General features: G+C 22.9%; 5 protein-coding genes across 5 annotated transcripts; 1 reads left to right on the top strand and 4 right to left on the bottom strand.

Annotated features, from left to right (window-relative positions):
* Nucleotides 1-1798: 1798 nt before the first annotated feature.
* OCT59_022314 (uncharacterized protein) lies at nt 1799-2675 on the bottom strand (the record flags this gene model as incomplete). Its single annotated transcript, XM_066144733.1, has 9 exons — nt 1799-1846; nt 1919-1942; nt 2051-2061; nt 2127-2168; nt 2251-2289; nt 2390-2407; nt 2488-2499; nt 2580-2589; nt 2664-2675. The coding sequence occupies 9 exons, from the start codon at nt 2673-2675 to the stop codon at nt 1799-1801; spliced, it is 216 nt and encodes a 71-aa protein (XP_066006166.1).
* A 4205-nt stretch (nt 2676-6880) lies between these two features.
* OCT59_022315 (uncharacterized protein) lies at nt 6881-8635 on the bottom strand (the record flags this gene model as incomplete). The annotated part of the gene is made up of 6 exons (XM_025332657.2): nt 8192-8635; nt 7805-8126; nt 7340-7732; nt 7110-7268; nt 6999-7034; nt 6881-6909 (listed from the first exon to the last, which is right to left on the bottom strand). Exons 1-6 carry the CDS (start codon nt 8615-8617, stop codon nt 6881-6883), a joined length of 1365 nt encoding a protein of 454 aa, XP_025169115.2. The 5' UTR covers nt 8618-8635.
* Nucleotides 8636-10689: 2054 nt separating this feature from the next.
* Nucleotides 10690-12155, bottom strand: OCT59_022316 (uncharacterized protein; the record flags this gene model as incomplete). Its single annotated transcript, XM_066144734.1, has 7 exons — nt 10690-10733; nt 10796-10837; nt 10909-10947; nt 11088-11309; nt 11630-11675; nt 11764-11996; nt 12122-12155. The coding sequence occupies 7 exons, from the start codon at nt 12153-12155 to the stop codon at nt 10690-10692; spliced, it is 660 nt and encodes a 219-aa protein (XP_066006167.1).
* A 3854-nt stretch (nt 12156-16009) lies between these two features.
* Nucleotides 16010-17430, bottom strand: OCT59_022317 (uncharacterized protein; the record flags this gene model as incomplete). Its single annotated transcript, XM_025309550.2, has 4 exons — nt 16010-16035; nt 16098-16529; nt 16599-16920; nt 16987-17430. The coding sequence occupies 4 exons, from the start codon at nt 17428-17430 to the stop codon at nt 16010-16012; spliced, it is 1224 nt and encodes a 407-aa protein (XP_025169117.2).
* Nucleotides 17431-18876: 1446 nt separating this feature from the next.
* On the top strand, nt 18877-19537 carry OCT59_022318 (uncharacterized protein; the record flags this gene model as incomplete). Its single annotated transcript, XM_025327875.1, has 2 exons — nt 18877-19077; nt 19295-19537. 2 exons carry the CDS (start codon nt 18877-18879, stop codon nt 19535-19537), a joined length of 444 nt encoding a protein of 147 aa, XP_025169118.1.
* Nucleotides 19538-25426: the final 5889 nt, after the last annotated feature.

Below are 25426 nucleotides of genomic sequence, written 5' to 3' on the forward strand. Positions count from 1 at the left end.
AACTTCTCCAAATTTTTCCCAAATTATATCCACTTTTACCTTTAATTTCAAACTTTGATAGCTCTCGCTACGAATTATTACTTTTCAACGGTGTATATTTAATTCTTCTTAAATTTCCATTTTATCCAATTAAAATTAATTAAGCGATCAATAATTAAAGTTTAGGGCGAACCTATTACCTTTAATTAATATTGTACTTCATTAACAAATAATTAAATGAAACTTATATTTTTATTGAGTTCTGTGGATGTGAACTATGGAATTACCTTGAATTCCGTTCTCTATATATACAATTTTTATGCTACTTTCTATTCTATCTATATACTATCTTTTACATTCTTTACATATTATCTTTGAACTATCTTTCTAATATACTATCTATATTTTAAATACGCTATCTTTTAATATGCTATCTTATATATTATTTTATATGTTATCTTTTCTATTATTCAAATATTACATCGTAAAGAAATAATTTATAACCCATCTTTTATGGCTGTGCTATCTTTTCTTTAAAATAATCTTTCAAATATTATGTCGTAAAGATATAATTCATCTTTTGTGGCTGTGTTATCTTTTTATATATGTTCTTTTTAATATGTTATCTTTTATATTCCATCTTTTTACTATCCTTTCATATTATCTTTTATATTATTTTGTGTTCTTTAATCTTTCCGACATTATTTTATATGTTCTTTTAATCCACTTTATGTGTTTTGCTTATAATCTATCTTTTGTGGCTTATAATTATTCTTTCTTATCGTTCTTATTGTTAAAGATCGCTAAGCCGCAAATGATCGACTCTATTTATCCTATTGGTTCTCTGTCAATCATTCAATAAATATTACATCATGTAGATCATTACTCTTCCTAAATGTTTATCCTTTTCGGCTAATTATTTATCCATCCACGCCAATCCATGATTAATTTGTTCGTTCTTAATACTTGATAATTACATTTGGCGGTTGAATTTTATCATCTTTTCATGCTTGATATTCGGCCGTTTACAACGCTTTCCATAATAAAAAAACAAAAGTAAAAAATTTTCCGTTTTTACTGCGGAATTGTTATGTTTTAATTATTTCGGGGAAAGAGTTTTTATACCGGATTCTAACAAGCTCTTGATCATTAAATTCCAATCATCGATTAACGAAATATTAAATTAAGTAAAATTGCAGATCATTTTGTAGATCATTTGCAGATCATTTACAAATCAAAATCACATTATTACACATGATTTAATCACATTTTTATCTATTATACTATTATATAATGGAAATAAAATATTTTGAAATTCTTGAATTTTCTTACAGGTCATAGATCAAGGTATACAGATCAATTATTTAAGGAATTTTTTAAAAAATTATTGGTTGTAAATTAAGTATTAAGAAATAGTTAAAACTTGAGTTATTATTAAATTTTTTTTTTTTAATCTTAAATATAACTTTAATAAATTAAATATCAAAATAAAAAATCATTAAATTATATAAATTTGAGGTAAAAAAGAAGGAAATTTATTGTCTTTTTAATTGAACTTATTAAAAAAATTAAAATTTTAATAATTTAATATTGAAATGTAAAAAAAAAAAAATTACTAATAATGTTTATATTACTAAAATTTATATTGATAAAACCCTTGGTTTTAAGCTTTCAACCCAGCTATTTTATATTAAATTTGATGCATTATTAGTAAAGCAATAAGGCAAATTCAGAGTTTAATTATTTTTGTCTCACACTGTATATGTGATAAGATGATAAATGCTTGTATTAATCTAATAATATTGTTATCAAAACGATATTAATAAGCTGTTATAATAGACCTAATCCACTGTTTATTATTCTTATGCTAAAAAATAACATTTTTAGAATTTTTAGCATTAAAATTTAACATAATATATATTTAATAGAATAGCCTTACCTTTAATATATAGGAGTAAAAGTACTATCTTAAATATTGCTAAACTATTGCTTAAATTCGAAATTTCGCAAAATAATTATATGATGAAATATCCAATAGTCTTGAACGATTATTAATCAAATCATTATAAACCTCATTCAAAGCTGTGATAAAGAAAAATAGATCAATGATTTAAATAATTTTGATAATTAATTTATAAATCACTTACTGTCCAAAGAAAATTTATATGTTTGTGTAATATATCTAGGATCTAATGATAAAAATGATGTTACTTGATTATTATTCAATTATTCACAGCTTTTTAAGAAAATTTATTATATTAAAACATATACCTTCTTTTTCATTATATCTATTATTGTTGTCATTACCTCCTTTATGAAAAATAAAACATTATGCCATTAATAAATACTTTTTTCCATAAAATAATATTTGGTCATCATATCAAATAATTTTAAATATTAAAATACAAACCAGTTTTCTGCTTCTTATCTAACAATTTAAAATAAATTAAAAAAAATTATGTAAACTTTAATTATTAAATAATTAAGATATAATATAAATGAACCTACTATTATCATCGTCTATTTCAAATTTAAAATAATAAATAATAATTAGTTACAATTTAATAACTTGTTTTTATATATTAATTATTAAGTCTAACTTGCCAAAATCTAGAAAATTATTAGCAAATTAAATTAAGAATTAGTTTTAATCATTAATTAAGTTATAATAAATATAATCTCACCGTTAATATCATCACCTATTTAAATTGTATAGTATATATTTCAAAAATTAATAAAGTTTTGATATTTCGTGAAATTAATTATAAAAATCTAACTTACTCAATCTTTTTTCTAATAAATTAAAAATAATTATTCAATAACAATTAGTAGATAACTTTAATTATTCAACAACTAAATTATAATGTAAATAAACTTACGCCCTTTGAATGTAGTATAAAAGAAGTTTTTTATTAAATATAAGTTAAAAGTTTTGATTTTTTATTATACTAATAGATATTTTATTAAATTATAATTTACTTACTTGAAGGTTCTATCAACCAAAATTTAGGATATAATTAGCAAATTAATTAACTATTAATTATAATGTATTAAATAAACTTACCAACTATACAATATAAAATAAAAAATTATATTTCAAAAGTGTAAAGTTTTTGATATTTAGTAAGTATTTAATAAATACTATTAGCAGATAAATCTAATAATTAAATAATGTAAATAGACTTACATTCTTTTAAATATAGTATACAAATGTTAATTAGTAGTTATGTTAACAAATAATATAATTTAATAAGTTATAATTAAATTAACTTACGTGCTTAAAATATAGTACAAAAAAGCCCAAATAGTAGATATGTTAGCAAATAATTTAATTATGAAAATTTCTAAGTTTACACGGGGTGTTTGTACACGGGTCATATAAATATAATTTTTAATAGACTAATTTTTTGTTTTTTAATTTGAAATTGAATGCTACCAACATTATACTCTTTTACTTTTTATTCTTATTATATTACAGATAAATATATGTATTTTCACCTGCTCTGCAAGTTTACTTAAGGCATTAAAGGAGGTTTTGAATGCCGTTTTTAATCTACTAATATGACCCGTGTTTAAACACCCCGTGTACAAATAGAAATTGCCTTTAATTATTAAACGATAAATTATAATGTAATTTAATTTATTAAATAATAAGTTATGATGTAAATAAACTTACGCCCTATAAATATAATATAAAAAGGTTAAGATATTGATGTTAGTAGGTATGTAAGCAAAATAATTTAATTATTAAACAATAAGTTATAATGTAAATAAACTTACTAGCTATAAAATGTAATGTAAAAAGGTTAAAATATTGAAATTAATTATTAAACAATAAGTTATAACGTAACAAACTTACCACCTATAAAATAAAAAAAGTTAAAACATTGAAATTAATAGTTATATCAGCAAAATAATTTAATTATTAAACAATGTTTCATAATGTAAATAAACTTACGAGCTATAAAATGTAATAAAATGTTAAAAATATCGATATTAGCATTTATATTAGCTAATTTAATTATTAAACAATAAAAGCATGACATGAATTAACTTACAAACTACAAAATGTAAAAGATAAAAGTTAAAATATTGATTGCGTAGTTATATTAGCAAATAATTTAATTATTAAACAATAAGTTATAATGTAAATAAACTTACAAACTATAAATGTAATATAAAAAGATTAAAATATTGAAATTAATTATTAAACAATAAGTTATATGTAACAAACTTACCACCTATAAAATAAAAAAAGTCAAACCATTGAAATTAATAGTTATATCAGCAAAATAATTTAATTATTAAACAATAAGTTATAATGTAAATAAACTTACGAGCTATAAAATGTAATATAAAAAGATTAAAATATTAAAATTAGTAGTTATATCAGCAAATAATTTAATTATTAAACAATAAGCTATAATGTAAATGAACTTACGAGCTATAAAATGAATGAAAAAGGTTAAAATATTGATATTAGCATTTATATTAGCTAATTTAATTATTAAACAATAGCATGGTATAAATTAACTTACAAACTACAAACGTAGTATAAAAAAGCTTTTAAAATATCAATGCGTAGTTATATTAGCAAATAATTTAATTATTAACAATAAGTTATAATGTAAATAAACTTACAAACTATAAAATGTAATATAAAAAAGACAAAATATTGAAATTAATTATTAAACAATAAGTTATAATGTATCAAACTTACCACCTATAAAATAAAAAACAAACTATCAAATTAATAGTTATATCAGCAAAATAATTTAATTATTAAACAATAAGTTATAGCAAAATAAACTTACGAGCTATAAATGTAATATAAAAAGATTAAAATATTAAAATTAGTATTATATCAGCAAAATAATTTAATTATTAAAAACAATAAGCTATAATGTAAACAACTTACGAGCCTATAAAACAAATGTAAAAAGCGTTAAAATATTGATATTAGCATTTATATTAGCTAATTTAATTATTAAACAATAAGTTATGATATAAATTAACTTACAAACTACAAAACGAAGTATAAAAAAGTTAAAATATTGATGTTAGTAGTTATATTAGCAAATAATTTAATTATTAAACAATAAGTTATAATGTAAATAAACTTACAAACTATAAAATGTAATATAAAAAGATTAAAATATTGAAATTAATTATTAAACAATAAGTTATAATGTAACAAACTTACCACCTATAAAATAAAAAAAGTCAAACCATTGAAATTAATAGTTATATCAGCAAAATAATTTAATTATTAAACAATAAGTTATAAATGCAAATAAACTTACGAGCTATAAAATGTAATATAAAAAATATTAAAATATTAAAATTAGTAGTTATATCAGCAAAATAATTTAATTATTAAACAATAAGCTATAATAAATGAACTTACGAGCTATAAAATGTAACGTAAAAAGGTTAAAATATTGATATTAGCATTTATATTAGCTAATTTAATTATTAAACAATAAGTTATGATATAAATTAACTTACAAACTACAAAATGTAGTATAAAAAAGTTAAAATATTGATGTTAGTAGTTATATTAGCAAATAATTTAATTATTAAACAATAAGTTATAATGTAAATAAACTTACAAACTATAAAATATAATATAGAAAGGTTAAGATATTAATGTTAGTAGGTATGTTACAAATAATTTAATTATTAAACAATAAGTTATAATGTAAATAAACTTACCAGCTATAAAATATAGTATAAAAAAAGCCCAAATAGTAGGTATGTTAGCAAATAATTTAATTATTAAATAATCAGTTATAATGTAATAAACTTACATTCTATAAAATGTAATATAATAAAGGTTAAAATATTGAAATTAGTAGTTATATTAGCAACTAATTTAATTATTAAACAATAAGTTATAATGTAAATAAACTTACGAGCTATAAAATGTAATATAATCAAGGTTAAGATATTGATGTTAGTAGATATGTTAGCAAATAATTTAATTATTAAACAATAAGTTATAATGTAAATAAACTTACAATCTATAAAATGTAATATAAAAAAGTTAAAATATTGAAATCAGTAATTATATTTGCAAATAATTTAAATTATTAACAATAAGTTATAATGTAAATAAACTTACTATCTATAAAATGTAATGTAAATAATATTGATGTTAGTAGGTTTGTTATCAAGTAATTTAATTATTAAGTTAGCAAATTATTAGACAATAAGTTATAATGTAAAATAAACTTACGTTCTAAATAAAAAAAGACAAAGTTTTTTATTAGCAGATTATTAAATAATAGGATTAAATATAAGCGAGGTAAAAGTTTCGATTTTTGATTATATTAATATTAAATTATGATATACTTACTTGTAGGAACTATAAACCAGATGGTTTAAAGTAATTATAATTAGCAAATAATTTTAAATAATAAACTATAATATAAATAAACTTACATTCTTTAAAATGTATTACAAACAAAAAAGTTAGTAATTATGATTAGCAATGATTTAATTATTAAATAATAAGTTATAATGTAAATAAACTTACGTTCTATTAAGGGAGGGTTAGTATAATAATATTAATAATTATATCAGCAAATGATGTAATAATTAAATAATTAAATCATAATATAAATAAAACTTACGTTCTAGTATAAAAATGTTAAAATATTGATGTTAGTAGTTATGTTAACCAATTAATGTTATTATTAAATAATAAGTTATAATAAAAATAACTTACGCTCTTTTAAAATATAGTACAAGAATGTTAGTAGTTATATTAGTAAATGATTTAATTATCAAACAATAAGTTATAATATAATTTAAACTTACGAACTATAAAATATCGTATGAAAAAAAGTTTTTTTATTAAACAGATCATTAGGTTATAATGTATTAATGTATTAAACAATTAAATTATAATATACTTACCTGAAGGAACTATAAACCAGAAGTTTAGTTGCAAAATGATATAATTATTAAATGGTATGCTTTTTTATTTTCATATTTTAAAATTCTTGTATACTTACCTTTAAGAGTATATTCATATGCTTTGGTCTCATAATCTAAAATTGCAAAATAAAATTAGTATTACATACGTTAAAGTGTCTATACTCAATAAGCACAGTATATATACATACTTGGTTGAAATCTGTTCTCATATGAATTTGTTGCAGACTGAGGTGATAATTCCATATCATCTACAGAATTGTTCATATTTATCATAATTGCTTTTCCTTTATTAGAGTAACTGGTTGGTCCCATATTAAGACTTAAATCAAATGCTCTAGTATCATATCCTAAAAGAATACTAAAAATTAATAAAAATATTTGCTTTAAATTATAATGCATTCAAATCTTTAATTTATACCTGGTTTATCACTATTATTGGTTACAAAACTAGATTGCACTTTTGATAAAATTGCATTATTATCAGCCATTTTACATAGTTCCAACATTTCTTCAAATAATTTTGGTAAAAGGGAGGCATCAGGTCTTTCTAATGGATTAGAATTCCAACATTGTCTCATAAAATCAGCGTAAAAATCTGGTGTCCCTTCAACAATTTCAGGTCTCAGTCCATCAAGAATTGCAAGTGCAAGTCCTATATCATGATTATAACTATTTGAAAATGGAGGCTTCTTTGAAGCTAACTCCCACATTATCATGCTTAAACTATATACTTCCGATTGTTTTGTATATGGTTTACATGTTAGAACTTCAGGAGCGATATAAGGTAAAACTCCTTGAATGTTATCCGAAGCTTTTAGAAAAGCAAAATATAATTTTATTAATTATTTTATGAAACAAAAAATTGTTTTTCTTTAATTTTTACCTATTTCAGAGTCAATTGGTTGACAAAGTCCAAAATCGCTTATAAAAATTCTATCACCTTCGTCTACTAAAATATTTTTACAATGGAAATCCTTATGAAGTAAATTCATTTGATGAATAGAATTTAAAGCTTTTGAAAGCTCAATAAGAATCTTTACTCTATCGGTCCAAGTTAATTTTGGAAAAAAATCACAAATATAATTTCGTAGATCTCCATGTTTTGCATGTCTTATTACCATGGCGTATTCATTTCCTTTAGGTGCTTTTGTTATTCCATAGAATGGCACAACTCTTGGATTACGGCATTGATGGTGAATTTTAAGCTAAATAAATAACAATAATTAATTTCAGGAGAAAATATATTTCTATTGATTTTATTTTTTCTTACCTCGTTGAGGATATGATCATTAATGTTATCGGAATCATTAATGGCTTTTAAAGCAACTTTAAAAGATAATTGATTTGAAACTATTGAAGCCAAAGACATGTTTAACATTAAATTCCAATTTCCAAAATAAACTTTGGAATTTCCTCCATTTGTTAAATATTTTACATTTTCTAAATTTGAATGTGGAATCCATTCGATAAAATCATCACAATATTTTGAATTTAATTGAGTTTCATTAATAAATTCATCCAATTTAAAATTTCCACTTGTTTTGTCATTAAATTGTACGCTACGAATTTCACTATATTCATTTATTCGCGAAGAAGAAAGAAATTGTCTCCTACAAAGTTGATTTGGATAATTTATCACTTTTTGATTACATTGCATACAAATATTATTATATTCTAAACCTTCCAATAAATTCATGTTACTTATTTTATAGTCAAGAATATATCACTTTTTAGTGAGAAAAATAATTTATTTATTTATATATTTTATAGACTCGAACATTTAAGGAAAGAACTACATATGTATCAATAAATGAAATTGGTTATAAGTTAGCCACAAATGCATAATGTATACACGAACATGCATATTGTGTAACAGTCTATTTTTGGTTTAGCCATTAAGAAATTGGTTTGGTCGGAATTTTTCGGGACTCCGTTATATTATTGGATAGATAAACAAAATTTGAAATAACATTCTAACAAAATATGGCAGGTAAATTCCTGAAAAAAAGAAAGTTCAAAAATAAGTAATACATGCATGCATTTGTATAAATAGACTTCTTTAATCAAAAAGATTCATTTGCTATTGAATGAAACTTTATATTATTAAAAAATAATTGCCATAATTTATAAAGAAAACATTTGTGTTTAAGATCTTTAATTCTATGCATGGAATTTAATATAAAATTTACGATATTTTTTTTTAAAAAAAAAAATTTCATTGATAATCCAAAAATAATATTATGCATATAATAGGACCGAATATGTCACGAAGTCGCAGTGACCGGTTAATCATTTCATATTAATGGATTATTAATAGCTAGTGACTCGATTTTTATTAATTTTATATAGATTTATTTTTTTTTATTATATTACTGTATATTATGTTATATTATATTATTAGATAGTTTTTTTTATTGTATTATTTTAGTTAGAATTTAGATTTTATTTTACAATTATTGTTAGCCGTTGGATGATCATGATTAGGTAAGTTAATTGACGCAGGACCTGGCAAGTTGTCACCAGGACAATTTGTCCGGTGTACAAATTATTCCATGGTTTAATCCATTAGAATTTTACGTTATAAATATTCCTCAAGATTGAGACAAGTTTTGCAATTTTTACAAATTTTTTAAATTTTTACTGTAACCTGTTTTTTCTTTCGAAAAATAGTTGGTTTTAAAGTTTTTGATACAGAATTTTATAGGAAGTGTTTGATAATATTAAATTTACTACAGAGACAGTAGTAAAAATTTTATTATCAACGCACCGCTTATCATTTTAGATTTCTTAACGTGACACATAAATAAACTGTTATACTTTTGATCGTATTTTTATTTTCTGTTATCACTGAATTTGGTTAATAAATTGATAAATTTATTAGAGATGGTTAGCTTTGATCGTAATTGAATAAACATAGATTTAATAGATTTTTTAACATATACGTAAAAAGGTCAGGTACGAGTTTGCGTACAACTAGTCAAAAAAAAACATGAAAATCTTTCCTTTTCGTGGAAATCTAGTGTCTTTTTTGGACACTGACCGAAATTATTATAATTCTGGCCCTGAAAAAAATGCGTATAGCCAACAGTATAATTTTTTTGGCTGTCATTGACCTTTTTATATATATATTTCGGGTTTCATATAATATAAGGTATTAGGTATACTTATTTGTGTTAACATAAATTAGTAATCAATTTAAAAATATGATGCAAATTAAATTTTAAATAACTAAATTAATTATAAAAATGAATGATTTTTCGAGAGAATTATTATTTTCTTTAGTAAAAACTATAAATTATAATATAAATAAACTTACCAACTATAAATTATAATCCGAAGGTATCCAAAAAAATTAAAAGCTTTAGTAATTATAATATGACAAATAATTCAATTATAATAAAACTTACTACCATATACACGCAATTGTCCATCTTTTTTATTAAGCTGTTTCTTTATATGCACACATCTTGTGCAACAGTCTCAATATAATACTGATCCTCAGTTTTTTCGAAGACAGGGTAAATATCCTTTTTTAATTCATCCTAATATTTCTAATGCTAATACACCAAATATCGCTATTGATAATTTATCTGAATTAATGAGTAATATATTTAAGGGTATGTTCTTTACATTAATAATATTATATTTTTTACACAAAAGTCACGTTACCGAAAACTTTTTGGTGGTAGTTAGAAGTGTATGCAAATTGTGATTTATCAATCCTTTTTTGTAAATCTAATGATATAAATTCGTTAACAGTTAAAACAATTATGAGATATCCAATGATCTTGAACGATAAGCCTCTTTCAAATCTATAATAAAGAAAAGATCAATAATTTAAATAATTTATGCTATTAATTTATAAACAATTTACCATCCAAAGAAAAATTGTAAGTTTGTGTCATATATCTAGAATCTAACAATAAAAATGATATTAATTATTTAATTATTTTTTTTTAAAGCAAATTGTTACATTAAAACACCTACCTTCTTCTTCATTAAATGTATCATCTCTGTCATTATTATCTTTATAAAAATGTTACAAACATTAACGTTAAAATTTTGATGTTTAGTAACTCAGTAAATCAGTAGTTATAGTTAGATCGATGATTGAAAATGTTCAATTTTTAAATATACTAATAAAAAAAATACTAATATAATATTACAAACAATATCCACCTGATTGTCCATCAAAAATTTAGTGGCCCTTTTAGCTCGATTTAAGACATCATCTTTATTTCCATGAGTAACATTATTATCAAATAATCTATTAACTTCGTCTTCGGTATACTTGAGTGCCAAATCAGTAGCTTTAGATACATATTCTAAGGTCTTATTTTGGGCTCTTTCAAGTTCAACTTTACATTTTGCCCTGGCAGCTGCTCCTGCTACAATCAATTCGGAGTTAAGATAATGATCTTTTTATGTTACAGCACGACCATCAGATCCATAAATAACAGATTGAGAAGGTTTATTTAAAACTTCTGTGACGATGGTAGTATTTTTGCTATTGAGAAATTCGCAACCTTGTTGAATCAAATATTGTTCACAGGCTGAATATAATTCTTTTTCCAAATCAGAATTATGGACTTGTTCGCTGATCCAGGCACTTGCACGAATTCGTATTCAACCAAAACAATTTTGAAATAGGTGACAATGAATGCAGATATCCAAAGACTCTTATCAAGACGCCTCAAACGTAGACTACCAACATAAGATTTAAGAGTTTCGACAGCTTCTTCGGGTGAAGAAATCTTGAGTTGTTCGGAAATTATTTTGTGAAGAGTGAAAGATCCATTGTTATGTTGGGATTTGCATAAAGAAATAAAGAGCATGGTCAACTTTAGCATCAGATCTAAGTCCATTATATATGGTAATTTTTGTTGTTTCATCTACATCAAGCTTAGTAACTTGAACATTTATGGTTTGATTATTATAAGCCTCCACAGCTTTTTCAATCAGATACTGGTCGCAGGCAGAGTCTAATTCTTCCAACTCTTCTTTACTAAGTTGTTTACTGACTACCCATTTATTTGCTTTTTCACAAATGTTACGCCATTCACTTTCGTAATCAACTAAAACATATTTGAAATATATATGTAATAGTAAATAAAGTTTGCCAGATTGATTTATCACAATTTTTTTAGATTTTTGGTGCCAACATAACGAGTAATTGAATCGTTTATTAATTTCTGATTACATTGTATACAAATGATATCTTCTAACACGTTCATGATGGCAAGAAAATATCAAGAATATATTTTTTATGTTTAGTAACCGTCATACTCCATATTTTTAACGTTGTTTAAATAAAGTGAAGATCTACATCGCAGACATGAATGAAATCAGGTGACGCAAATATTTACGTTAATCACTGTCATTTTCGGGTTTGTGGGCGCGGTTTCTACTTTATGCACCCCACAAAACCGGGTGCAAGTCATAACTAGTTGTCATACAAAGATAATACAAAAAAAAGTGGCTTGACACGTGACTTTTGACCCGCATTACGGCATTATGCACTAACATGTGAAAATAAACAGTGACGAATAAGTTTTTACTTACTCGAAAAAACCAATCTAAATCCCTCAGATAAATATAAAAGTGGAAACGTGACGGTTGTGATGAATAAAATGCAGTCACGTGTCAGCCACTTTTTTTTTTGCCATGGCTATGGTTGTATATAAAGACGTATGGGCGTAATTTAAGTTAGTAATCTCCAAACAAGATTCAAGTAATTTACACATGCATTGGTGTGATAAATAAACTGGTTTTAATCAAAAAGATTCATTTGCGATAGAAACTATATATTATCAAAAAAAAAAAAAATGCTATAAATACAGTATACTGTATTAATAATGATAATATTTTTAAAGCAATGCGTGGAATTTAATATAAATTTTACGATATTATATTTTTTTAAAAAAAAAATTCATTGATAACCCGAAAAACAATATTATTATACAGCGTATACTTTTTGATTGGTTAAATAGATCATTTGTTTTATAAATTAGTAAGTATAATCGGTTATTATAATGCTTACATAAAAATATGATACAAATTAATTAAATTAATTAATTAATTAATTATAAAAATGAATTTTTTTTGAGCGAATTATTATCTTCTTTAGTAGAAACTAGTGTTGAAGCAAGGAGACATTATTAGTATTTTTTTTTTCTCAGAATAAATATAAAAATTTAAAGTAAAAAATTATATTTGTTATAAATTCACCTTCTTTCTCTATATCATCTTTTTTATCGTTATCGGTTGACTTTGACATGCCATTATCTCAACATATAAATAAATTAGATAACAATAATATAAATTTATACAAAAATGTACATATAAATTAATTACCCTTGATGAGCCTGATAGATTTTGTTTTTTCTGATATTTGAATAAGTAAAATAACATATGACATTTCGAATGAGGCGTGTACAAGGCTTATTACTAGGCGGCACAATTATATGTACTTCGCATTGATTGTCCAAATAAATCACACTAATTTTAAATTAAATATTAAAAAAGTCTAAAAAGTTGTCAAAATTTGGAATTTGTAAATTTCCTGCAACCTCTATTACGTCTTATAATTTTCTACTCTTTTTAATCTTTTGTTTTTCCTAGGGAATTCTTGCGAGAATTAGACCTTTTTTCTAAAATTTTATAAGAGTGGATTATAATCATTCAAATGAAAAATTTTGAAGAAATATAAACTTACGAATTTTTTTTTTCTTTCGTCTTTGACCTGTTGACCATAGATCTGATTTTAAGAAAAACAAAATAATGAAATTTTATTGGTCTATATATCTCATTATGACTTCTAATATTTAGATTTCATGAATAAAAAAAAAAGGGTTAAAGAATTTCGGTGTATAAATCTGCGGAATCAGAATTTAAAATAATAAACTTATTTGTTAAAATTAACATATCTTTAATATAGAACATCCGATTTCAATGTCGTTAGCATGTGGTTATAACTTATAAGGCCATGCACTTTGTATTTTTTTTTTTATTATCCTTTAAACGGTAAAAATATTTCTACCAATTATTACAGTAATAGTCAAAATTTTTAAAATGAAATTGATGTTATTAATTTTATTAGCTAATTTTTTTAATTTGTACCATAATACAATCCAAAGTTTCAAAAAGGAATGAAGTCGTAAAACAAAATCACAAAAACCAAAACAAAGTATAATTATAAAATTCGAAAATCAAAATACACACTAAGCAAAACAAAGAAATGCATAAAAATCCAACAAAAAAAGCAAAATGTAGTAAAACTGACCAAAAATGAAAAATAGAAAAATAAATGATAAAGAAAAAATGAATTCCCAAAGATTCATCATATGTTAAATTATATGTCACATAATGTGGTATTTCGCACAATTTATCGATCCTGTTAAAATTTAGTAATAGAATTTATGAAATATCTAATAATCTTGAACGTTTATCGTTTATTCGTTAAATCATTATAAGCCTCGTTCAAGTCTATATTAAAAAAAAAAGATCAATAATTTAAATATTTTATGCCATTAATTTACAAATCACTTTACCGTTCAAAGAAAATTTGTAAGTTTGAGTAATATATCTAGAATCTAATAATAAAAATTATGTTAATTAAATATTTAATTATTTCAAAATAAATGTTATGATATTAAATTTTATACCTTCTTCTTCATTGAATATGTCATTGTTGACATTAACATCCTTATAAGGAACTACTTGTATCGGAGATACTTGTTCTATATCAATTTTAATTAAATTTTAGTAATATAAAATATTATGTCATTAATAAATACTTATTTCAATAAAAATATTTGGTCATAATTTCAAAATCAAACCGGTTTTCTGTTTTTCAACTAACAATTTAGATTTAAAAATAAGCAAGTTTTAATCATTAAATAATTAAGTTATAATATAAATAAACTTACCATATATATTGTCTAATCATATACAAAAGGATATTTATTTAATTATTGTTAATGGAAAATAATACAATTGCTAACTAATTAAGTAATTATAATAAACCTACTAACTACAAATATAAAAATTAAAGCTATAATTTGGCAAATAATTCAATTATAATAAAACTTACGATTATTATCTTCATCCTCATATTCTATATAAATTAATTATTAGCAGCAATTAATATAATTGTTAGATAATTAAACTATAATATAAATAAAACTTACCAACTATAAATTATAATCCGAAGGTATCCAAAAAATTAAAAGCTTTAGTAATTATAATTTGGCAAATAATTCAATTATAATAAAACTTACTATCATCAGATTCTATATAATTAATTATTAACAACGATTAATATAATTGTTAGATAATTAAATTATATTATAAATAAACTTACCAACTATAAATTATAATGTGAAATATTTCCCGAAGAGTAAAATTTTGAAAATTAGTAAATAATTTAATTTATTAAAAAATAAGCTATAATATAAATAAAAAATAAACTTACATTCTTAAAAAATGTAGCATAAAAAAATCAAAACATTGATGTTAGTAGTTTTATTTAAATAAATAATTAATTAATTTAAAAGAGCACATCATATATCGAGTGCATTAGTCGTCAATAAACTTACGAACTATAAATGTATTTATAAAAAAAAATTAAAATATTGATTTTTAGTACTCATAATTAGCAAATGTTTTAATAATTAGTATATAATGCAATAACTTACATTCTTTAAAAATGTAGTATAAAAAAAATTTTGATGTTTAATAAATATAATTGGCAAATGTTTTAATTATTAAATAATTAAAATAATATTAAATAAACTTACTACTAGTACGACTTTCTTAAAGTATTAATATTAAATTGCATTCCAAAATAAAGTTATGCAACAATTAGTAAATGATTTAATTATATATTAATAATAAGTCATAATGTTAGTAAACTTGCTTTAAATATAGTAATTAAAATATACTTACGTAAAGCATCTATTAACCAGAAGTTAATAAAGTTTTGATATTTAATAGTTATGATTTATAAATGATTTGTTATTATTTGAATAATTAACGTATACTTTATCATATTTTAAAAAATATTGTATACTGACTTTTAAGAGTATATTCATATGAGTGCTTTAGTTTCATATTCTAAAAATACAAAATGAAATTAGAATTTACTTAATTACACACATTTAAATATCTATATATACCTGGTTGGATACTATTTTCATTTGAATCTGTTACATAATTAGGTTGAGTTGATGTTGATTCAGACAAACCAAAAGCAATTTTTGACGAAATCGTATCATCATCAATCATTTTACATAGTTCCATCATTTCCTCAAATAATTTCGGTAAATGAGAAGCATCAGGTCTTTTTAATGGTTCAAAATTCCAACATTGTTTCATAAGATTAGAATAAAAATCGGGCGTTCCTTTAATATCTTCGGGTCTCAGTCCATCAAGAACTGCAAGCGCAAAACCTGCGTCATGTTGTCTATTTGAAAATGGTGGTTCGTCTGAAATTAATTCCCACATTATCATACTTAAACTATACACTTCTGATTGTTTTGTATATGGTTTACGTCTCAGAACTTCAGGAGCGATATAAGGTAAAACTCCTTGAATGCTATCCGAAGTTTCTAGAAAAGCAAAATATAATTTTGTTAATTATTTTATGAAACAAAAAATTGTTTTTCTTTAATTTTTACCTATTTCAGAGTCAATTGATTGACAAAGTCCAAAATCACTTATAAAAATTCTATCATTTTCGTCTACTAAAATATTTTTACAATGAAAATCCTTATGAACTAGATTCATTTGGTGAATTGAATTTAAAGCTTTTGATAGTTCAATAAGAATCTTTGCTCTATAAGTCCAAGTTAATTTTGGAAAAAATTTACGAATATAATTTCGTAGATCTCCATGTTCTGCATGTCTTATTACCATAGCGTATTCATTTCCTCCAGGTGCTTTTGTTATTCCATAGAATGGCACAACTCTTGGATTACGGCATTGATGGTGAATTTTAAGCTAAATAAATAATAATAATTAATTTCAGGGAAAAAGTTTATTTCTATTGATTTTATTTTTTCTTACCTCGTTGAGGATATTATCATTAATATTATCGGAATCATTAATGGCTTTTAAAGCAACTTTAGAAGATAATTGATTTGAAACTATTGAAGCCAAAGACATGTTTAACATTAAATTCCAAGTTCCAAAATAAACTTTGGAATTTCCTCCGTTTGTTAAATATTTTATATTTTCTAAATTTGAACGTGGAATCCATTCAATAAAATCATCACAATATTTTGAATTTAATTGAGTTTCTTTAATAAATTCGTCCAATATAGAATTCCCACTTATCTTGCTATCAATAAATTCCTTTTTAGTTATGTTTACTTCATTAATTTTTACGCTACGAGTTTCACTGTATTCATTTATTTGCGAAGAAAGGAACTGTTTTCTACAAAATTTAATTGAATCGTTTATTAATTTTTGATTACATTGTATACAACTGGTATCTTCTGATACATTCATTTTGTTTATTTTTTAGTAACAATGCAAAAAAAAATATACTGCATTTATTTATATACAGTATCTATTTAGACAAAAAGGACCTATATAAATGAGCCACGTATTAACGTCGACTATTAAGGGAAGATCTACGCAGTAAAGAATTAACCGATTAAGGTTGGCACAATTATTAGCATTTTCCGTACAAGTTACACTAAGAAATTCATGAAAGGTTGTTTATGAAAGAAACTTTAAATACTAAGTAATCTTCGAACCAAATTTCGAAACAAGTTACTCATACATGCATTTTAGTGATAAATCAATCGTTTTAATCAAAAGAAGATTCGAATTAACTGTTATTATTCAATACATTATAAAAAAAAATTATGCTATAAACATATTTATTATAACTTTTAAGGTCTTGAAGCAATGCATTAAATTTAATCTTTATACTAGGAAATCCAAAGCAAAATTAGAATTTGCGATTTTATTTGGTGAAGATCATGCATTTATTATGAAATATTTGGAAATTTTCGATTTTTTGATGCTTCAATTCATTGTATTAAAAGCAAGAGAATGGAGAAATTATAAAATTGAGAATCAAGGATAATGATGATGATTGGAATATCAAAAGGAAGAAAATTAAATTAAAAATTCGCAAAATAAAAAAAAAATCTAGTGGGATTTATTCACTTTAATTTATTATTTAGCGCAGTTTCTTTTTTATTAATTACATTATTAATTATAATACTTTTTAGACTTTTAGCACAAGAAAAAATTATTTGTACAGAAATTATAAAATTAAACGTTTCTTCTTTATCAATTTGTTTTATTTGTTTATATTTTATTCTTATTTTATTCTTTTTTCTTTTGTTCTCTTCAAGATTATTTAATATCGACATGTCGGCATGTCGTGTAAACGGATAGCTAATTATTATCATCAATTTATGATAAGCTTAATATTAATAATTATTATAAGTTTATTATACTTAAAATGAAAGATTAAGTTAACTGGATCGCAAGTTCTTTTTGGAGTTTTTTTTTGTATGCAGAACTGTGAGACAAATTTAGATATCGCGTCGCGTCCGCTTTTATAATACGACAAAGTTTTTGAAAAGAAATTTTCAACTTTTGAAGATTGCTGCGGGTGGCGAAGTAAATTACGACTACATACAAATAAGAAAGTGATTGTAACGGAAGTAGCAAATTTTGTACACTCCACCTTGCAGATAGTTTGCAGATCCTTAGATCAAGGATAAATAAGAACGAAAATAATTTAATATTCCAAAAAAGATTCTATTTCCAAGTGGGAGCCTTTTTCTGGAAGGATGGTAATACTTATAGTTTTTTTAAAATTATAGTATTTGGAATTTTATATTAGCTAGTATGTGGCGTATGTAGTGTCATTTTTACAAGTGTAACATTTGCATAGATTTTCAATAAAGAGAGAATTTCCGTCTAACAAAAGAAATGGAAGAGAAATTTCTTAAAGGTGGATCAAATATAGCTTTATCAAAAAATGAACGAACGTATTTTTTTAGGATGTTTGACGCAAAATTGGATGCAACAAAAATAAAAGAGAGATACGCATGGCAAGCATATAAAAAATTAGATGACAAGGAACAGGATAAAAAGGATTACGTTTTAGTAACAGAATACATTAAAAATACGGTGGACATTTTGCCAAAATTATCAAAATCAACAAAATCAGATATATTTCAACAACGAAAACGATATAATGAAGGCAATTTATAGATCTACAATGGACGAAGATATGGGGAATGGTCTAAAAATGAAAAATCAAGATGAATTAATAGGAAAGGATTGAGTTTATAAGAAAAGGACCGGGACCAATAAGTTTAGTGTACCTACATAAACAACATCTAAGGGTGAAAAATTCGTAGACGCACTATCAAGTCATCTTTCAACGACACCTCGAAGTAAAGAAGAACATGAAGAACTTGATGATTTGAATAATAAATTTAGCGAACGCCTGGATAAATTAGAGAAAAAGAAAGAAGATACAATGACAGAAGGACCTACGAGTGCAGAGAAAGAAGACAAAATTAACGATAACAAAAAACGTGTAGTGGCAACACAAGGACGAAGAGATGATTCCGACAGCGAATAAACAAATTTGTCCAAAATTAATGAAACAAAGTTGAGATCAAGGTTTCTGGATTTACGCTTAGATTTGGTTGAAGAAAAATACGCGGACGAAGATGGAATTTCGGACAACTTTTGGATAGTACATTTCTGTCAAGGGCGTAAATTTAGGGATTTCTTTTTTCTTAATAATTAATATTAATTTTTTTTTTATCTCAATTTGTCTTTAGTTTACAAATGATTTTTGAAAGAGATTAATGTTTTTAATTTTTTATTTTGGTCAATATCATATTATTTTAGTATTATTTTGAGATGTCAGAAAAGTTTAGAAAATTTAGAAAACATAGAATAATATCAAAAAAATCAAAAAAATTCAAAACAATTCAAAAAAATTCAAAAAAGTTTTAGATTAGTAGCGTTTTTAACACAAAAAGATAGATTTTAAATTAACAATTAATTTTTAGATTTATCATAGTTAGTATTTGTTTAGATTCTTTAGAATAGATTGGTTAGTTATAGAGGGTAATATTATTTATTTATATTATTTTCTAGGTGTTTGTATAATTATGCAATTGTCTTGATATTCATAATTAATAAACGCGTTACTAATTATAAAAAAAAAAAAAAAAATAAAGAGAAATTTTTTTTAAAAAAAAATATTCTTTCTTTTGTATATGTCATGCATATCATAAATTTAGGTAGTACAACGCAATGTTTGCTTAACATTCGCTTTGGTTACACCGACATTACTATTTTAATATTTATAACTTCGGAGTTAAAACACCGGTTTCAACCTTTCTTTTTTTTTAATTAATAAATATATTTTTATAAGAATTTAAAGCCTTATAACATATTTCATTATGTCATATAGTAAAAATAAATTAATTAATAATGCAATTAATAGATCATTTGCATTAATAGATTACAATATTCATAATGATATACACAAAATATATGAATTCCAAAAACAAACAATTCTTGATGATGAATCACTTATAGAAAATGAAAAATCTGAAGTAATTAGCTCACTGACTCAAAATTATGATCTTAATAAACTTACTTTTAATAAAGGAACAAAAAGAATTTGTGAAAATTGTAATCAAGAATGTTTAGCTACAACATAGTGAATATTGTATTCGAAACTATTCAAAAGCAAATTTTTCAAATTGGACATCTGGAAATGTTATTATTGATAATTTAATACAAGAATGTCAAATGAAATCAATTGTCCCATATAAAATACCAGAATGGATATCATATAATAATCTACAAAATATTGAATACCTAACAAAAGGTGGATTTTCAGAAATTTATACAGCAGTCTGGATTGATGGGCGTTTTATTGAATGGAATTCTGAAAGGCAATAATTAAAAAGATGATGTAGTACTTAAAAGATTAGAAAATGTTGAAAATGCAAATCAAAGTTGGTTTGAAGAGGTTTGTAATCTAAATATTAAAAAAAGAACAGATAAATTTTTGTTTAAAATTTTTTAATGGTTTTTTATAGGCTAAATCACATTTATTCTTAAGCAATAAATGGAATGATATTGTTAAATGTTTTGGATTAACACAAAATCCATCAAATGGAGATTATATGCTTGTAATGTATAATATGGATATAGATTTAAGAAGATATTTACAACAAAATCATAATCAACTTACATGGAAAGAAAGAATTCAAATTATTGTTTATATAATTAATGCACTATCAAGGATTCATAATGAAAATGCAATTCATAGAGATTTGCATTCTGGAAATATATTATTTAAAACTAAATTTTTTATTAAACAGTATATACGGAAATCTTCCTTATATAGCGCCTGAGGTTATTATTGGAAAAGAACAGACTTTTAAATCTGATATTTATAGTATCGCAATACTTATGTGGGAAATTTCATCTGGACAACCACCATTTATTAATTATGATCATGATTATGATCTTGCAATGCATATTGTTAACGGTATAAGACCAAAAATTGTACCAGGAACTCCTTCAGAATATAAAAATTTAATGAAACAATGTTGGGATGCTAAGACCACACAAATTCAATTTTTCGGTTCACGTAAATTGAAATTTAAAATCGACCCGGGGACCCGGGGTTTATTGTTTATTAGTAAAAAAAAGTTTATATATAAAATCGTGACATTTGATTGGTTGACTTTTAAAAGGGAGGAATTTATTTTCGCTCTAGAAGTTCTCAGCCGCGTGATAAACTTACCCACCAATAAATTTACGTCCTGATCACGTGATAAATTTTTTTATATATAAACTTTTTTTTATTGAAATTTGAAAAAGTGACCCGGCCGGGTGAAGTGAACCGAAAATTCGAATTTGTGTGGCCTAATCCATCAAAAAGACCTAATATTTATATACTTTGGAAAAAATTAAATGAAATTAAATTATTTTATCAAAATAAATCAGATGAACTAGAAGAAAATAATAGTTTCGAAATAGAAAATTATACTAGCAGTAGCAAACTATTTACAAGTAAACTTCATCAATTTGATAATCTTCCTGAACTAAGAAATGCAACAGAAGGTATTATATTAATTTTTGTTAATTTTAAAAAGTTGTATTAATATATTTAATTAATAATGTTTTATTTTTTTAATTTAAATAATAATAGAAGAACAAGAAGGTATAAATTAGACAAATTCTTATATAATTTTAATTTATAAAATTAATGATAATATGGTTGATTTTTTTATAGCATTTCATAGTAATAAATCATATGATTTTCATATTCGTAATAATAGTAAGTGCAATTACATATAAATATCATAACAAGGCATTATTTATTGATTCATTTTGCTTTTTTTAGTTGATGATTTTAATAAATTAAGTAGTAAGAAAAATAGTACTTCAAAAATAAACACCATATTTAAAGGTAATTAAATACTAATATATTTTATTTTGAATAATCAATGAATGAATAACTTACTGTATATTTGAGATTATCTAGTTAGCAGCAAAAAGTTATCCAATATATCTAAAAGAAGCTCAAAAAATGGCAAGTAAAATAATTTAAAATGTGTTAATTTTATAATAATATTAAACATGACTTATTATTTAGATGATTATAAGATTGAATCAATGCAAAAGCGAATAAAGAAACTTCATATTAATGATAATGGTACGATAAAACAACTATTTAAATTCTTAAAATAATTATTCTATAGCATATTTTTTGATTTTTAATTTTAATTTATATCTGATAGATGAATATGAAGCACATAACAATCCAAATCTTCATTCAGAAGAACAAGATGAATTAGAACTTCCTGAAAGTAAGAATTATTTTTTAAAATGTTTAAATTTTACCTCTTAAATTACCAAATTTAACGTAATATTTTTTTTTTCTTTATTTTAGATATTTAGATATAGAAGAATTATATAAATTAGATAAAATTATTACACCTGATTTTTTTTTCTTATAAATTATTTAAACACTATGACTTTCTTCAAGATTCTTAGTTTGTAATTTGAATTATTTATTTTTTATTTTATTTTTATTTGTTTTTTTATTTTTATATTATTTATATTATTATATCAGTAAAATATCATGTGCGTAAATTGAACGCGTTTTTATTAAATAAATTTTTAAAGTATATCATTAAATTTAAATTTTGTAATATTTTCATGTACGGTAATACGATTAATATAAGGAAATATATAAATATAAATAGCGCATAAAGGCAAATTCATTAAAATAATAGTGATCTTTAATATGAATGAATTGTTGCAAACTGGCCGAAATTACCAGAATTGTCATAATTCTGGGTCCAAACCACATGATATACTTGCTATATATATTTGATATTTCACGTCCGCATCTTCGGTATTATAGCGCTTTCACTAACCAACATACATTTATTCTATATTTAAAAAGGAAAGGAGTTAAAAATTATATATATATATGTGAGCAGACAGAACTCGATTTTGTTGTTGGGCGATGATCCCGTGATCACGGATTTTTAATAACCAAATATTATGTATATAATACAAGGTAATTGTTACATAGTTTATAAACTAATAAGTAGTATAAGCATCAATTATAATTATAATAGTTATGCAGGTAAGAAATACTGTAAGATACAAATTAACAGAAAAATTCTGTATAATAGATAAAATTATAAAAATGAATTTTTTTTGAGCGAATTAAAATCTTCTTTAGCATTAGAAACTAGTATTGAAGCAGGAGAAATTTTAGTAATTTTTTTCCCTTCAAATAATAATTTTAAAAATTTTAGAGTAAAAAAGTATATGCACCTTCTTATATTTGTAAGGTTGTAACATCAAGCCGTAAAGTTGTAATTTTATGCCGTAATTGGTTGAATGGATGAAATAGGTGTGAATACTAATCTGCAATTCTAAGATACATAGTTGTTAGATAACTATAGAAGTGAGGTTATTTGATTAATATTAAAAAAAGTCTATGAGGATTTAATAAAAATTCTGGCCGGAATTAAGATTTTTACTTGTACAGTTTAATTTTGGTCATAATCTGATTATTTTTACTGACTGCACTAAATTGTGTCATACATAGCAGAGTGAGCAGACCGATAGTAAATATGATTTAATCATCTACAACCAATCACGACTTACGTATTACAACTTTAATACGATATATTCGCGGTTTGCACCTCATGTTGTAATCTGAAACGCTGTAATTATTATTAACGGCCAGCCACTTTAATGGATAGTATAAATTATAGTAAAACTTTAATTCTGAAAAAAAGATCAAATTAGAATTTTTCAATGAAACGTATTTTGATTTGTTTTAAATATACAATGCATTCAATATCTTAATAATAAATATATTTAATGTATATTAGATAATATAAAATTGGAAAAAATGTATAACTCAAACTCCTTTAAAAGAAAGATACTGTTAGTCTTATTTCAAAACAAATATTAAATATTAACAGTTTTAATCTAAAAGCTAACAGGTGAAGCTGAATAACTTTGGTGATTTTAACGTATATAATTTTACTAAACTTACCCTATAAAAAGTATTATACTTAAAATATACTTAAAATATATTTAAAATATACTTAATTTAAAAATTGCAAAATACTTATAATATATTTTTAATATATCTAAAATATACTTAAAATTATCTTAAAATATATGTTTAATATATTTAATTTTTGCCCATACACTTAAAATATATTTAAATTATATTTAAATTAAAATTTAAGTATATTATAAGATTATTATAAGTATATTTTTTACATACTTAAAATATACTTAAAATATATTATGAAATATATTATAAGTATATTTTAAGTATGTAAAAAATATATCTATAATATACTTAAATTTTAATTTAAATATAATTTAAGTATATTTTAAGTATTTGGGCAAAAATTAAATATATTAGAAATATATTTTAAGATAATTTTAAATACATTTTAAGTATATTATGAGTATTTCGCAATTTTTAAATTAAATATATTTTAAGTATATTTTAAATATATTTTAAAAAGTTTTTAATTATATTTTAAATATAAATACTTTTTATAGGGTTATAGGTTTATTTCTATATGCTGTATATGTACTATGTATAAATGTAGAAACATTCTTACAAATGATGGTTGACCTAACAGATAGTAATGATAATTTGTTCTTATTTAACCCGTACAACAAGCACATTATTATTCTTAAATTCGTATCAACAATATTTTATACATTTAGAATTTCAGATTAGAAATAAATATTATATATATATTTAATAAAATGTTAAATGTTCCTTTAGTAAAGTAACAAAAATAAACAAAAATACTCTATAAAATATGTTGCAAATAATTATGGATTTAATATTTGCATAATTTGCCAATCCTTTTCGTGTAATTCATTAACAGTTAAAATTAAAATAATTATGAAATATCCAATAATCTCAAACGATTAT

This window comes from Rhizophagus irregularis, chromosome 31 (assembly GCF_026210795.1).
Source record: "Rhizophagus irregularis chromosome 31, complete sequence".
Taxonomy (NCBI): Eukaryota; Fungi; Glomeromycota; class Glomeromycetes; order Glomerales; family Glomeraceae; genus Rhizophagus; species Rhizophagus irregularis.